We start from the raw sequence: 15,650 nt of genomic DNA, 5'->3' as shown, positions 1-15,650 counted from the left end.
TAGTTAGATGCTGTCTTTAGATATAAAGAGTTGGAAAAATAAATAAATGGCTTAATATTCACAGTGGAAAAAAAAAACTAGAAAAAAGACTCATAGAAATGTGGTTGATTTTGTTTCCCATTCTTCTCTCCCCCCCATCAATGCCTATAGTTTTCTGAATTTCACATTCTAAACCTCTAGAGGATCAATTATGACAATATAGTTGATGTAGTATAGCAACCATATTAGTTTTAGTAATTTTTAAAAATCTTGTTTTTTAGCTAATGGGAATGACAACAAGAAATTTAAAGGAGATAGACCTCCCTGTTCACCTTCCCGTGTTCTCCATCTTCGCAAAATTCCATGTGATGTCACCGAAGCAGAGGTCATATCATTAGGTCTACCATTTGGCAAAGTAACTAATCTTTTGATGTTGAAAGGAAAAAGCCAGGTATGTAATATTTAAAGAGTAACACAGAATGATTATCTCTGGGTGTATTACAGATAATTTTTCAACTTTTCTTATTTTCTAAATTTTATGATCATTAATTTTTAAAGTAGAAGAGTTTCGTTTTTTTTTTTTGGTATACCAGGAATCAACAAATATTAATGCAAAAATAATAGTATTTACCACTTGTTGATTTATAAACATTTTCCTTCCTAACAAGAAATATTTTTGTATTTTACTCATAAGATGGTTTATGAAAACATCCTGTGATTACTAGAAGACCCTGATAGAGAGGATATAAATCACACCATATTTGACAAAGAACAGTGAAGTTTCCCAAAATCTAGATAGAAATGTATAGTATTGTCACAAGACAAAATTACAACGATTTTTAAGGTCTAATTGACTTTTATGTGAGATGTTAGAATTAATCAATACTTAATTCTATAAGATAGTATGAGTGTTAAGCTGGACATGATAGAATGGTTTAGCATTTTTAAGGTGGAAACAACACTTTCTTACTAAGTGGATTATTGTAAGAGTTAAAGCAGAGGGTAAACATTAAACATGTTTGGGTAGAATGAGCTCATGCTAATGGGTTGCTGTGAACCTTCTGTTAAAAACTTGTAATTTTGGAGGCTGGGGATATAGCTCAGTTGGTAGAGTGCTTGCCTTGCATGCACAAGGCCCTGGGTTCGATCCCTAATACCAAAAGGAAAAAAAGAAAAGAAAAAGAAACTTGTTATTTTGGAAATTTATCTACCTTGTGTAGGGGGCTAGTACAAAACAATGACTTCCTGTAAACTCATTTAACAGTGTGTATATTCAGTTGTAGAATTAATATGTAATTTATTTAATAATTTGAGGGAGATATAAGAGAGGCTTCATTTGGTAAGTTAATAGGGTTTTTTAAAATTAGTTATATTTTAACTGATACACAATAATACAAAAATTGGCACTGAGAGTGTATGCAGCTCAGAGAGTGGCTTGCCTAGCATGTACAAAAGCTGTAGGTTTTGATTCTCAGCCCTGCACTTAAAAAAATTCTATACACACACACACACACACACACACACACACACATACATATATATGGTATATAAGAATCATACATATTTATGGGGTACCATGTGATTTTTGGTACATGTATATGTTGTGTGTTGTTTAAATCAGATTAAGCATATTTCCTGATTGATCATTTCTTTATGGTGAAAACATTTAAAATCATTTCTTCTAGCTTTTTGAAATATGCTGCACATTATCATTATCTGTAGTCACTCTACTGTTCAACATAGCACACCAGAACTACTTATTTCTACTTACAATAACTTAATACCCACCCACTGATCAGCCTTTCCCCATACCTTCTTCCCCTACACTCCCCACCCTCTGTTAACCACTGTTCCACTCAGCTTGTGAGTTCAGTTTTTTATATTCCATAAGATCATTCAGTACTTGTTTTCTGTGTCTGGTGTATTTCATTTACATAATGATTTCTAGTTCCATCTGTGTTGTCACGAATGATAGAATTTCATTCTTTTTTATGGCTAGATGGTATTCCATTATGTATGTTTCACATTTTCTTTAAGATACATCCATCCTTTGATGGATGCTTTGGTTATTTCTGTTTCTTGACTATTGTGAATAGTGCTGCAATAAACATGGAAGTGCAGATGTCTTTGACATATGGGTTTCCTTTCCTTTGGATATATACTCAGTAGTAGGATTGCTAGATCATATGATAGTTCTGTTTTTAATTTTTAAAGTAATCTCTATACTGATTTCCATAATGAGTGAGCTAATTTACATTCCAACCAACAAGTGTACAGGCGTTCTCTTTTCTCCACATTCTTGCCAGCACTTGTTATTTTTTGATAATGGAATGAAGTAGCCTCTCATTTTTTTTTCCAGTTTGCATTTCTTTGATGTTGAACTTTTTTTTAATATTTTACTTTTTTTAGTTGTGGTTGGACACATTATCTTATTTTTTTATTTTTATGTGGTGCTGAGGCTCTAACCCAGGGCCCTGCATGTGCTAGGCGAGCACTGTACCACTGAGCCACAGCCCCAGCCCCGATGTTGAACATTTTTAAGATACCTTTGACTATTTGTATGTTTCCTTCTGAGATATATCTGTTTAGGTCTATTGTCTATTATTTAATTTTTTTCTTTTTTGCTGTTGAGTTTTTGGAGTTCCTTATATATTATAGATATTGTTGATAATTTCCTTTGCTTTGCAGATGCTTTTTAAAAACTTGATCTAATCTCATTTGTCTGATTTTTGCTTTTTTGGACTTTAACCCCAAATTTTTTGCCTGTTTCAATGTCCTGAAAAAAATAAGTTTTTCTGAAAATAACTAAGAAAATTTGATTCTCTCATGACCATAACAAAAATACAATACTTGTTATATTGATTTGAATGATTGCGTGCTTTCTTGTTCCAAAATGAGACCTCACTGGGATGTATTCTTTAGTTCCCCCCCCCTTTTTTTTAAATGAGGGGGGGGGAGAATTTTTTAATATTTATTTTTTAGTTTTCGGCGGACACAACATCTTTGTTTGTATGTGGTGCTGAGGATCGAACCCGGGCCGCACGCACGCCAGGCGAGCGCGCTACCGCTTGAGCCACATCCCCATCCTGAAAATCTTTAGTGCTAAGCATTATTATAGAGAAGAGGACATGGAATCTAGACTATAAAATTTATAGTACATTGTGATATGTCACTGTTGTTTCTTTTTGTAAATAAAAGTTTTAGAAACATGACTACACTTATAAATAAATAGAGCCAGCTGTGGTGTGGAACACCTATAATCCCAGCGGCTCAGGAAGCTGAAGCAGAAGGATTGTGAGTTGAAAGCCAGCCTCAGCAACTTGGTGAGGCCCTAAGCAATTGAGAAAGACCCTGTCTCTAAGTAAAATACATAAAGGGCTGGGGATGAGGCTCAGTAGTTAAGTGTCCCTGGGTTTAATTCCTGGTACCTAAAAAATCAAAAAAATAGTCAAGTGTGGGTATGAAAGTAATTGGATCATGTCTGATTCAGTCCTCCTCTAGTAAACTGCTTGATTAATATCCCCACTTAATTCAGATGAGGTTACTAAGATTCAGAGAGGTTACAAACATGCTCTAGTATGTATTCCTCATGTGTGCACATTTCTTACATCTATTGGAGACTAGTTCATGGGGGCTATTTTCTTTATTATTTAACAAGAGTTAAACAAGAGTTGCTACTGCTGGAAATCCTGTGGTCTGTGTGATTTGAAAAAAGCAAGCATGATCATCTCTAATATTGGTTGTGATAGGCAGTAGGCAAGGTCACAATTTTTTTTTCTTGTCTTTACTGTTTATTCTGGGGTTTATCTGTAAGCTAACTGTACCTGTTAATTACTTTTCTTAAATCATAAATTCTGTTTAGAAAATACCTATTTAGTAATACACTTCATGATTACTGAGCCAATTATGGGCTATAACCTTTCCCAGAGCATTTGGAATGATGGGGGAAGAGAGGGGCTATTTTAAGTCCTCCGGGCAATGACTTGTAGTTGTCTCTCCACCCCACATGATGAAGACTGAATTCTTTGACTAGCTACTTTGGAAAATCATAAATTATTACTGGATTTCATGTGAGAAATTTATTTTTACATATAAAAGTCTAGATTCTGTATACTCTTAGGGGAAAAAAAAAACAACCCTTCCTATTTCAAGAATCACATATTCCAAAAACATTGTTAAACTTTTCCTTTATGTGACTGATGTTAGAAATTGAACTATTTCTTAACACTCAGCAAAGAGTTAGTAAAAATATACTTTCTTCCCTTATGGAGAATATTATTGGAATAATGTTTACAAATTCTTTATTGAATGGCGATTAAAAACCAGGTAGAAACTATTGCCATAACTTTTTTCTTTTTTAAAAAAATTTTAAAAATTTTATTTATTCTAATAAGTTATATGAGATGGCAGAGTGCAGTTCAATTCATGTTTCACAAATAGAACACAACTTTTCATGTCTCTGGTTGAATACAAAGTAGAGTCACACCATATGTGTTTCCATACATGTACCTTAGGGTAATGATGTCCATCTCATTCCACCATCTTTCCCACCCCTATGCTCCCCTTCCCCTGTCTATCCTTTGACCTATCTAAAGTTCTTCTATTCCTCCCATGCTTCCTCCTCATCCTCATTATGAATCAGCATCGTTATATCAGAGAAGACACGTGGCATTTGGTTTTTTGGGATTGGCTTACTTCACTTAGCATTATATTCTCCAACTCCATTTTCCTGCAAATGCTATGATTTTATTCTCTTTTATTTCTGAGTAATATTCCATTGTGTATATATATCACATTTTCTTTATCCATTCATCTACTGAAGGGTATCTAGGTTGGATCTACAATTTAGCTATTGTGAATTGTGCTGCAATAAACATTGATGTGGCTGTGTCCCTGTAGTATGCTGCTTTTAAGTTCTTTTGGTATAAATTCAGGAGAGAGATAGCTGGGTCAAAAGGTTGTTCCATTCCACGTTTTCAAAGGAATCTCCATACTGCCTTCCATATTGGCTGTACCATTTTGCAGTCCCAACAGCAGTGTATGAGTGTGCCTTTTTCCCTACATCCTTGCTAACACATACTGTTGATTGTATTCTTAATAGGTGCCATTCTGACTGGAGTGAGATAAAATATTAGTTTTGATTTGCATTTATCTAATTGCTAGAGATGTTGAGCATTTTTTTGTATATTTGTTGATTGATTGTATATCACTTTCTGAGAAGTGTCTGTTCAGTTCCTTGGCCCATTTATTGATTGGATTATTTGGTTTTTTGGTGTTAAGATTTTTGAGTTCTTTATATATACTAGAGATTAGTGCTCTATCTGATGTATGTGTGGTAAAAATTTGCTCCCAAGCTGTAGTCTCTGTTCACCTCACTGATTTTTTTTTTTTTTTTTTTTGCTGAGAAGAAGCTTTGGAGTTTGAATCCCAGCTTTTTTTTTTCCTTGCCTTAATCATTTTTATACTCCTGTCTTATAAATATTAGAAAAAGTCTATTACCGATACTTTAAAGAATATCATGGACATTTATATCTTTTAGATGTATAATGACTTGAAGCCACTTTTGTCTCTTTAAGATAGTGGAATTTTATGTTTATTGTGAATTGATTCCTTGACTTGTGATATTTGATTCACCCTCATGGGCTAATAACATAACTACCTCTTGGGGAATTATTGTTAATTTGAAACATCTAATTGGTTCAGTTGTGACATTTGGTCGATACCATTATACATCATATTTAACATTTATATATTTGATATTCCTTTACTGGATTTCATATGAAAACATCTGACAGTTAAGATAACTATTAACAAAGGCATAGTTGGATTTATAGATATTTGCCATTTTCTGTGTTCAGTAAATTTTATTGTTAATAAATGTATGTTTTATAAATTTTAAGTGTTTTATACATAAGTTGAAGTGGTTGCTGTATGCTTGCTAATTAAATGTTTTATAGTGAAAAAATAGTTGGGTTATATAACTAGAGGTTTGTGTTGATTTTGATTAGTAGTAATTTATTATGATGCCACACAAGAAATATATGTAACATACAGATGTGTAGATATAGTGTTTATGTGTGTGCATGTGTATAAGCATATAATATAAATATATAAAATAGGGAAAAGAACTCTGAATACTTACATGTAACTTTTGCTTCAAAGTGTAACATGAGTGTTGATTGAGAACATATTTGTAAAGTAAGTACAAACTAATTCTGGGCACCACCACTCGAAAAAGATGCTTTCCAATAGTTCTTTCCTGTAAACTCTCAGACTGATCACCTAACAGGAATTCTACCTAAAATGTGAGAAGACTTAAAGATCATATTGGGCAGTACTTCATATTTTAGATGAGGAAATCTAAGGTTCAGAGGTGTTAATGACCTCTAAGTTATCGAAATTGTCATAGCTAGATATAGGTTCCCTTTCTACCAAGTCTTGACAACTCTCGTTCTTGCTATCAGATCAGATAAGTTGGTTTCTAGTTGGCAAAGTATGAAATAATAACTATTGAAAAATGAACGCTCAATTTAATTTTATTTGTGCTGTTGTTTCACAACCACCACCAAAAGAAAAGGAAAGAAAAAAAAAACCAAGAATTTAAATAGTTAGTACAATGCTCTCTCCTTCCTTTTTTCCTCTAAAGGGCATTTGAGACTTAAAAAAAAAAATTCCTTATTGCCTCATGAAATTTCAGTATCTTGATGTAGAATAAAGCCCATTAGCCCCAGAGTTTTCACAGAAAACTATTAAATCACAGTCTCTGAAAACATCCATTTATAATGTTGATTTATATATTTATTTTAACCTTTTTAATTGTTTTTAAATTTTAGAAGAAGCAAAAATAATAGGAAGATAAAACACATGAAATTATTTAATCAACTGACAGTTTCTCAAGTCCAAACCTTTCTCAAACCCAGCTTTTCCAGTATATTTCTATTTACCATCCATGATATATTTTGGAACAAAAGATTTTTCATCTTTTTGAGGAAATTTATTTCTGTTGAGAATGCATGAGTTTTAGAGTGAGTTAGACTGATAAAATAGTGAACTGTCTTATTTTAAAAGACGAGCTTTCCCCCTTACCTTCTTATGCTTGTTGCAGGCTTTCTTAGAAATGGCTTCTGAGGAAGCTGCAGTTACTATGGTGAATTATTACACTCCTGTTACTCCTCAACTTCGAAGCCAGCCAGTTTATATTCAGTATTCCAATCACAGAGAACTTAAGACTGACAATCTGCCTAATCAAGCTGTAAGTATTTAAGACATCTTTAAAAATAGGAGTAAAAATATATGATATCATAACTTAAAATTAATTTTCTATAGTTATGAACCTTTTAACATTTCAAATCTGAAAGGAACTTTAGAAGTCATTCATTTTAACTCCTCCTTTTTACAGAATTTATAGCAAAGGATTTGAGAAGTTGAGTGTGATGCTTATATTGTAATGTTGAGTAACCTATATAAGATGTTAATGAGAATGTGTTTAGAATTAAGTGATTTTTGACTCCTTAAGATGAATGTGGAATGTAGTCTATCAATGTTTATTACCTTACTTTTCTATTTTTATTTTAATGTATTTCATATTGAGTCTTTTGTGTCCTTCCAGGTTAATTTTTAAATAGATAAAAGTAGTAATTTGAAGTTACTTAAAGATAGGAAAATTTTATCTACAAAGCAAGTAGTTTTTAAGTGGGTTTTATTACGTAAAGAGCATATTTGGCCTCTTTATTCTTGCTCTATACAAAGAACTTAAAAGTCTTTGATTCTGTGTTAAAAGGCATTACAATGCAAACTGTATTTAAATTTATTGAGTTTTAGTTTTCCACATTGATCACAATGGGCATTTCCTACACATAATCCTTGTTTTAAGACACAGGGCATATAATATAAACTAGAATAAGTGCAGTATTTAATTTTTCTTTCTTTCTTTTTGTACTGGGAATTGAACCTAGTGGTGCTTTACCACTGAGCTACATCCTACGACCTTTTACTTTGAGACAGGTTTCCCCAAGTTTCTGAGGCTGATCTTGAACTTGAGATTCTCCTGGCTCAGCCTCTGGAGTACCTGGGATTACAGATGGGTTCCACCGAGTCTGGCAGCATTTGATATTTTAAAATAGAATAGATTTCATTTAATTTATTTTACCCCCCACACGTATGATAGGGTTTGAACCTGGGGCCTTGCCTTTGCATGATCTTTATCACTGAGCTGTATCCCCAGGGCTTAGAACTGATTTTGTAAAATGAAAAAATTGCCTTTATAAATTACAGTTACAATATGTACACATGGTAAAACACTCAATCTAGAGAAGTTAAAGAAAAAAAATCATCTAGTTGTCCAGAGATAACTAATAAGTAGTAAACCTAATATTTTAGTATGTGCCCTTCCATTTTCTGGTATCTGTGTTATCTATTTTATACAAATGGAATTCTGATGTTTAGAAACCTTTTATTTTTTTTCTCTATATGTTATGCACATGGTTTCATAACCACAAATCAGAGGTACTTCATAAGTTTTCAACAATTACCTATTATTCCTCTATATAGGAAAGCCATCGTATATCCAATTACTTTTTCTTAGACATTGAAGTTGTTTCTTATTTAATGCTTTCACAAATAGTACTCCAAGAACATATTTTAGCACACTTCCAACATTATCTTATTAGATTATATTTTATATTTCAATATGTTGCATGAATGCTTGCTGTAAAGATTATATACCAATTTAGGGTGCTCTTGATAATGTATAAGCAAGTGGTTTTCCTGCTTATCTTTGTTAATATGATAGGTGATAAATTATAACTTATTGTTTTACTTTTATTTGATCATTTTTAAAAAATTTTTTTTAGTTGCAGATGGACACAATACTTTTATTCTATTTATTTTTATATGGTGCTGAGGATCGAACCCAGTGCCCCATACGCGTGAGGGAAGCACTCTCCCGCTGAGCCACAATCCCAACCCTAATCATTTAAAAAAAAATTTTTTTTTAAATTTGTTTTAATTAGTTACACATGATAGTACAATGATTTTGACATATCATACATTTGAATCAGATAGGGTATAATTTCTTATTTTTCTGAGTGTACAGGTTGCAGAATCACATTGGTCATGCAGTCACGTATATACATACAGCAATAATAATGACTATTTTATTCTGCTGTCCTTCCTTTCCCCCCTTCCTCTCCCCTCCCCTCCCATCACTCCTGATCATTTTTAATATATTTATTTATAGTGATTTCTATTTATGCCATTTCCACCCATTTAAAATTTGTTTTTAAATATCGGGCTGGGATTGTGGCTCCATGGTAGAGTGCTTGCCTAATATGTATGAGGCACTGGGTTTGATTCTCAGTACCACATATAAATAAATAAATATCCATCAATGACTAATAAAAAATATTAAGAAAATATATATACCTAATGCCAAATTATTCACCACATTTTTAAATGTGCACTTTAGTGGCATTAAGCACGTTCACATTATTGTATAACCCACCACCACCACTGATCTTCAGAACATATTCATCATCTAAAACTGAAATTTCCTATCCATTAAATAATAACTTCCCACTTATTCTTCCCATCAGCCTCTGTCTACGATTCTACTTTCTGTTTCTATAAATGTTTTTTCGTATACGTTTTAAAAATATTTTTTATATGTATAGTAAAAACTCTTGTTAAGATTGTCATGATGCAGTCTGACTTTGGTACCATGCTCAGAAAAACCTAGCACACCCAGATTTAAACAAACAAGCAATATGCTAATATTTTCATGTTTTGGTTCCTTTTATTTTGATGTTTAAATCTTTGTTCTATTATGAAGTTTTTTTGATGTGGGGAATAAGGGCAGCAATGTTGTTGTTATTGTTTTTAACTTTTTATAGTTGTAGATGGACAGAATGCCTTTATTTTATTGCTTATTTTTATGTGGTGCTGAGGATTGAACCCAGTGCCTCATGTATGCTAGGCAAGCACTCTGCCACTGAGCTACAGTCCCAGCCCCAAACATTGTTATTTTAATAACCCACTTACTATTCTAGTTTTTCTATCAATATACAGACAGACAGACACCTTCATTAGACATGTCTGCATTCTGCTTGCATGGCTTGGTCTATCCTCGTGTGTGCTGCTCCATCTCTAACTGGACTAGCTTCCATTCTATTGCATTCCTGCTTCAGCGCATACTATAACTTAGTATATTATAGGATAATATACCCTCTCTTCAGAAATTAACATCAGTATTTCTGATTTCTCCAGATATATCACAGAATTATTTTGGTAATATCTGCTCCTTAAAAAACGCAATTGGAATAGGATAGATTTTGTAGGTTAATTTGGGAATAACTAACACATTTCTATTTCTCTGTGATCCTTTAGAGGAAGAAGTTACATTGTTTTCTTTTACGTCTTTCAGTAAAGTTTAAGTTTTCCTTAAAAAAGTCTTACAGTTTTCCCATTAGTGTGTTTCCTGAATATGTTATAAATTATAAAGTATAAATTGAAGTATAAATCTTGAAGAAGAAAAAATAGTTTAGTAAAACTTTTTAATGATTAAATTATTCCAATGGGAAACAGAAATACCGGTTGCTTGGCAACCAGAGCCACCCAAATGACCTACTTTATTCTTAGATAGCTTTGATTTCTTCCTAATACCCTTTCCATTTTATTACTTTTGTGCAATCTTTGTGCATTAATGTTTGATAAAATGGAATTGAGATTTCTTTTATTCAAAGTCCAACACCAAACTGAGATCAAAGTAGATGGTACCTGTTTATATAAATAAAATGTACCATATTTCCTTTTATTCTGACAGTCCTAGGAAGTTAATAGATTAGTGTTTCTTTCATTATTGTTGTCTGAACTGCACATATCTGCATGTAACTTCTTTTCCAGCTCATGGACATAACTTGTTAGTCAGGTGAATATCAAATACTTTGGGGTCCCTTATTTAAAAGACATTTTTAAAATTTTTAAAAATATTCAGATCATATCCTGAAGCATAACATTTGAGAGGTGATTATGTTAATGGCAGTCGTTGTAGATAGTTTATATGTTTTGTTTTCAATCACATGGGTAGAAGTATAAATCTTCAGAGATGACTTTAGGAAAATTTGCCCTTAAAATGGTCCCTAAAAAATTATTAAACCAAACACTTGACTGTGTACATTTACTATATGTTAATTTCATCTTCTTTTTTTAAAAAAATATTTATTTTTTAGTTTTAGGTGGACACAATATCTTTATTTTTATGTGGTGTGAGGATCGAACCCAGAGCCCCACACATGCCAGGAGAGCACGCTACCTACCGCTTGAGCCACATCCCCAGCCCTAATTTTATCTTCTTAATTCTAGAAATGTGCTTTTCACATTATCTAGGCTTCTTTATATTTTATGTGAAATATATGTCCCTGTTCTAACAATAAAATCTTTGTTGCTTTTCCAGTTATACTGTTTCCTTTTTAATAGTTAGTATAATTATTCCAGAGAATTCGTTTCCCAGATATTTAAAAATCATTTCCCATTAGCTTTGTGTAGTAATCTTAACAGAGGCAGGATGATTACAAGTTCAGGTCTGTAGAGGCAACTTAGTGAAACTCTGTCTCAAAATAAAATTTAAAAAGGGCTGGGAATATATCTCAGTGGTAGAGTGCTTTCCTATCATGTGGGGCTCTGAGTTCAATTGTCAGTACTGAAAAGAAAAAAGTAATCATTTTAATCTAAGAGGAATAGGGACAGTTATTATACTTAAAATCTCCCTAGGATGCTATCTTTTCCCAGAGATCCTCTAGAACTGTGATGTCCAACATGGCAACCAGTAGCTATATGTGACTACATTTAAAAATTCAGTTTCTCAGTTGTAATAGCTACATTTCAGATGCTCACTAGCCTCTTGTGACTAGTTGCTATCATAGAACAGCATAGAAATCACATTTCTACAATCCCAGGAGTCTGTTGGATAGCACTGTTTTTTATGTCTTCCAAGCCTCTGCTTTACTTTTTTCTTTTGGCAGAGTTGGGGATTGAACCCAGGACCTTGTGCATGCTAGGCAAGCACTCTGCATAACTTTTCAAGTGTGTAGAATAGAGTTATAACACTAATTTCATTGCTTTGATTCCTAATTCTAACCCCTGTGTCAGTTCAGGGTCTTTTAATTGATTGATTCATTTCCCTCTGCCATTGTATGTCAGTCATCTTTTTGTCACTTTGCCAAATACCTGACCAGAACAACTGAGAGAAGGAAAAGTTTGTGTTTTGACTTATGGTTTCAGAGATTTGGTCCATGGTTGACCACTCCATTGTTCTGGGTTAGAGGTAAGTCAGAACATCTTGGCAGAAGGATGTGGTGGTAGGAAGCTGCTCCGCTCATGTCAGCAAGGAAGAAGAGAGAGGTTAGGGCACAGAGGACAAAATATAATCTCAAAAGGCATGTCCTCAGTGACCTGTTTCCTCCAGCCACACCCTAGTTGCCCACAGTTAACCTAGTATGTTAGTCCTTTTAAATTATTAATCTATCAAATAGATTAACCCACTGATTAGTTCTCAGCTTTTATAATTGAATCATTTTATCTCTGAACATTCCTGTGTTGTCTCTCACATCAGCATTTGGAGGACACCTCATATCTAAACCATAAAGACATCACCAACTGTGGATTCAACATGGAAGTCTGAATCAGTTTTCAGTTGTTAAAAGCAGTACCACCCTTGCTTTTCAATAAAATCTTATTGGGGAGAACAGTGTGAAAAAGATGAGATAAAATGCCATGTTTGAATTGAAGTGATATTGAGGTGGCCAATATCCCATTACAATTAATTGTCTGCCTAAAAGCATGGTTTTTAAGAATTAATGATACAAAATATTCAAATAATTATTCATACCTTCTCAAAGATGCTGCTGCTTTGGAAACTGAACATTTAGCAGTTTGTGTATCATTTGATACCTAAAAATCTGTGTGTGGTATAAAAAATGTTTGTATGCAAGTAATTTCAAAAGGAATAGTGCTCATTTCCACAGCATGTTTTTTAAAAGGGGCAAAAAGAATATATACAAGTATAAAAGTGAAATTTGTTTAAATGTTAAGCGTATAGAAAATGAAAGACTTCCGATTTTCAGACAGGTATTTGTTACTTAAAGCAAAATGGTGAAAACTCAAATATCTCACACAGTATAATAAATAGTAAACAGTAACTAAAAATTAGAATCATGAAAAGAAAACAAGAAATGTCATGTCCTTGACACTGTTGAAAATTATATGCAGTTTGATTTCTAGAATGTCCCTCAGTTTATGATTTACATACAAAAAAAGTATTGTGATGTTTAAAATTGCAACTGACTGTGATATGTAAAAATTAAAGTGACATTAAAGTGGTAGAATTTTTTATTTTATCATTCAGATATCATCACCTTAAGAAATGATAAGTATGGAGCAAAAGATTCATTAAAAGCATTCATTTAATTTTAGTAATCACTAACTATGCTTTTTTCTTTTTATTTTCCCTCCTTTGTGCTACTTTTTTTGGTGGGAGGGTACTGAGGATTGAACTTGGGGGCCCTTGACCACTGAGTCACATCCCCAGCCCCATTGTATGTGTATGTATGTATATATGTAGGGTGTTTTTTTTTTTTTTTTGTATTTTATTTACAGACAGGATTTCACTGAGTTGTTTAGTGCCTTGCTTTTGTTGAGGCTGGCTTTGAACTTGTGATCCTCCAGCCTTAGCCTCCTGAGCAGCTGGGATTATAGGCACCACCGCATCCAGCCTACTGCATTTTTTGAATAATTTAATAAATTAAATTTTGAAGGAGTCAAATTTTAAAAAGTTTTATTTTAAAAATTAAAAAAAGTCAAATTTCAAAAAGGACTTTCAGGGGCTGGCGTTGTGGCTCAGTGGTAGAGCGCTCGCCTAGCATGCGCGAGGCACTAGCTTCAATCCTTAGTACCACATAAATGTAAAATAAAGATATTGTGTCCACCTAAAGCTAAAAAATAAACATTAAAAAAATTAAAAAGGACTTTCATGCCCTTGATACTGTTGAAAATTATAGGCAATTTATTTTCTAGAATGTCCCTCAATTTGAGTTTGTCTGATGTTTCTTCATGTTTCCATTCAGGGTAAGTATCTTTTATAGGTACACCACAGAAGTAATACTCTTTTCTTCTTATTGTGTAATTTCAGGTAGCATGTATTTTCAATTTGTTCCTTTACTGATCGTGTACTCCTCTGTCTCTTGATTAGGCTGGTATTTGACAGGCTTCTCTGCCGTCAAGTTATTGTAGTTGCCCTTTAGTACTCAGGGGAGTTGTTTCCAGGACCCCTCCCAATACCGGAATTCAAGGATGTTCAAGTTATTTACTTCCACACATACTTCCATATTCTTGAAATCACCTAGAGATTGCTATATCTTTTGCAATATAAGTGCTATGTAAATAGTTGTAACATTGTACTGTTCAAGGAATAATGACAAGGAAAGCCTATTTATGTTCAATACAGATGCAGGTTTTTTCTGAGTATTTTTCAATTCATAGTTGGACACAGAACCCACAGACACAGAAGACCAAGTGTACTTAAAAAGAGGGAGGAATAGGGTTGGAGGTGTAGCTCAGTAGTAGAGCACCTGCCTAACATGTACAAGGTCCTCAATTCCATCCTCAGCACTGAAAACAAAGGGGGGGGGGAATAGGACTTTATGGGCAGGTTTTTTTATTTTTAATATTTTTTGTTGTTGTAGATGGATATAATACCTTTTTATTTATTTATTTTTATGTGGTGCTGAGTTTTGAACCCAGTGCCTCACACATGCCAGGCAAGTGCTCTACCACTGAGCCATAACCTCAACCCCCATGGGCAGGTATTTTAAGACATTGTAAACACACTGTTCATTACTCAATTTTTACCATGAACTTCGGAGTTCCTGTTTTGTTTCATGGATTATTTTTTTGTATAATTATTACTATTTTAATCCACAAAATGTCTCACATTTGACCAGTAGGAACCCCTTCATGTTGGTCTCTATATCCTTTGGACAAATCTCTACCATTCTTTCTATATTTTTTATATTCTGGCAAAAACAAGAAAAACACCATAAAAACAAAAACATTTCACATTTATCTTGTGGTTTTCCTGCCCCAGCTCTGGAATTAGCTATTTTTAGATTCCCTTGTTTCTTTTTAATGGAGAATGATTTTTAGCAACTTGCCGGGCTGTCCTTCTATTGAATGACTTTTTTAGCCTCTTGACTTTTCATACCAGCTCACCCACTTCCCATGGACCTCCTCTTTACCTGCTTAGGCTGTCTTCATATCTTGACTATCAATACCATATGGATCCCTCTGAACTCTCCTTGGGCCTGATGGTCTTGGCCAGGTACCCCTTCCTCTGTATGCCTTCTTTACTCTTCTCATGTTTCTCAGGTTCTGATCGTCAACACTGAACCATTCCCCACACAGATCCTTCCTTACCTTACCTTTGGGCTAAGATTCCCCTTACCAGGCCGCTCTGCCATATGGATGCTTTCCTCACCTTGCTTAGGCTCTGATGATTCATGTCAGGATGCCTACCTATATGAATGGCCTCTTTTCCCCACTTTGGGCCACCACACCCCCTTTTCTCCTTGTTTACACTTATTTTATGCCACCCAGATGCTTGAATTATTTGAGAATAGAAA

General features: G+C 33.6%; 1 protein-coding gene across 4 annotated transcripts in view; it reads left to right on the top strand.

The window, feature by feature from the left end:
- Ptbp3 (polypyrimidine tract binding protein 3) overlaps positions 1 to 15,650 on the top strand; it is a 92,672-nt gene that overhangs the window by 43,781 nt on the left and 33,241 nt on the right. For 3 of the 4 annotated variants that reach the window (XM_026391135.2, XM_026391133.2, XM_026391132.2), the window contains 2 exons: positions 261 to 430; positions 7,085 to 7,231. In XM_026391135.2, coding sequence (XP_026246920.1) covers positions 261 to 430; positions 7,085 to 7,231 — 317 coding nt within the window. The remainder of the gene's footprint in view (positions 1 to 260; positions 431 to 7,084; positions 7,232 to 15,650) is intronic. The other variant, XM_077797076.1, reaches the window with a different exon arrangement.

The sequence above is a fragment of the Urocitellus parryii genome, chromosome 4 (assembly GCF_045843805.1).
Source record: "Urocitellus parryii isolate mUroPar1 chromosome 4, mUroPar1.hap1, whole genome shotgun sequence".
Taxonomy (NCBI): Eukaryota; Metazoa; Chordata; class Mammalia; order Rodentia; family Sciuridae; genus Urocitellus; species Urocitellus parryii.
This window is presented reverse-complemented; position numbering and strand designations above follow the sequence as displayed.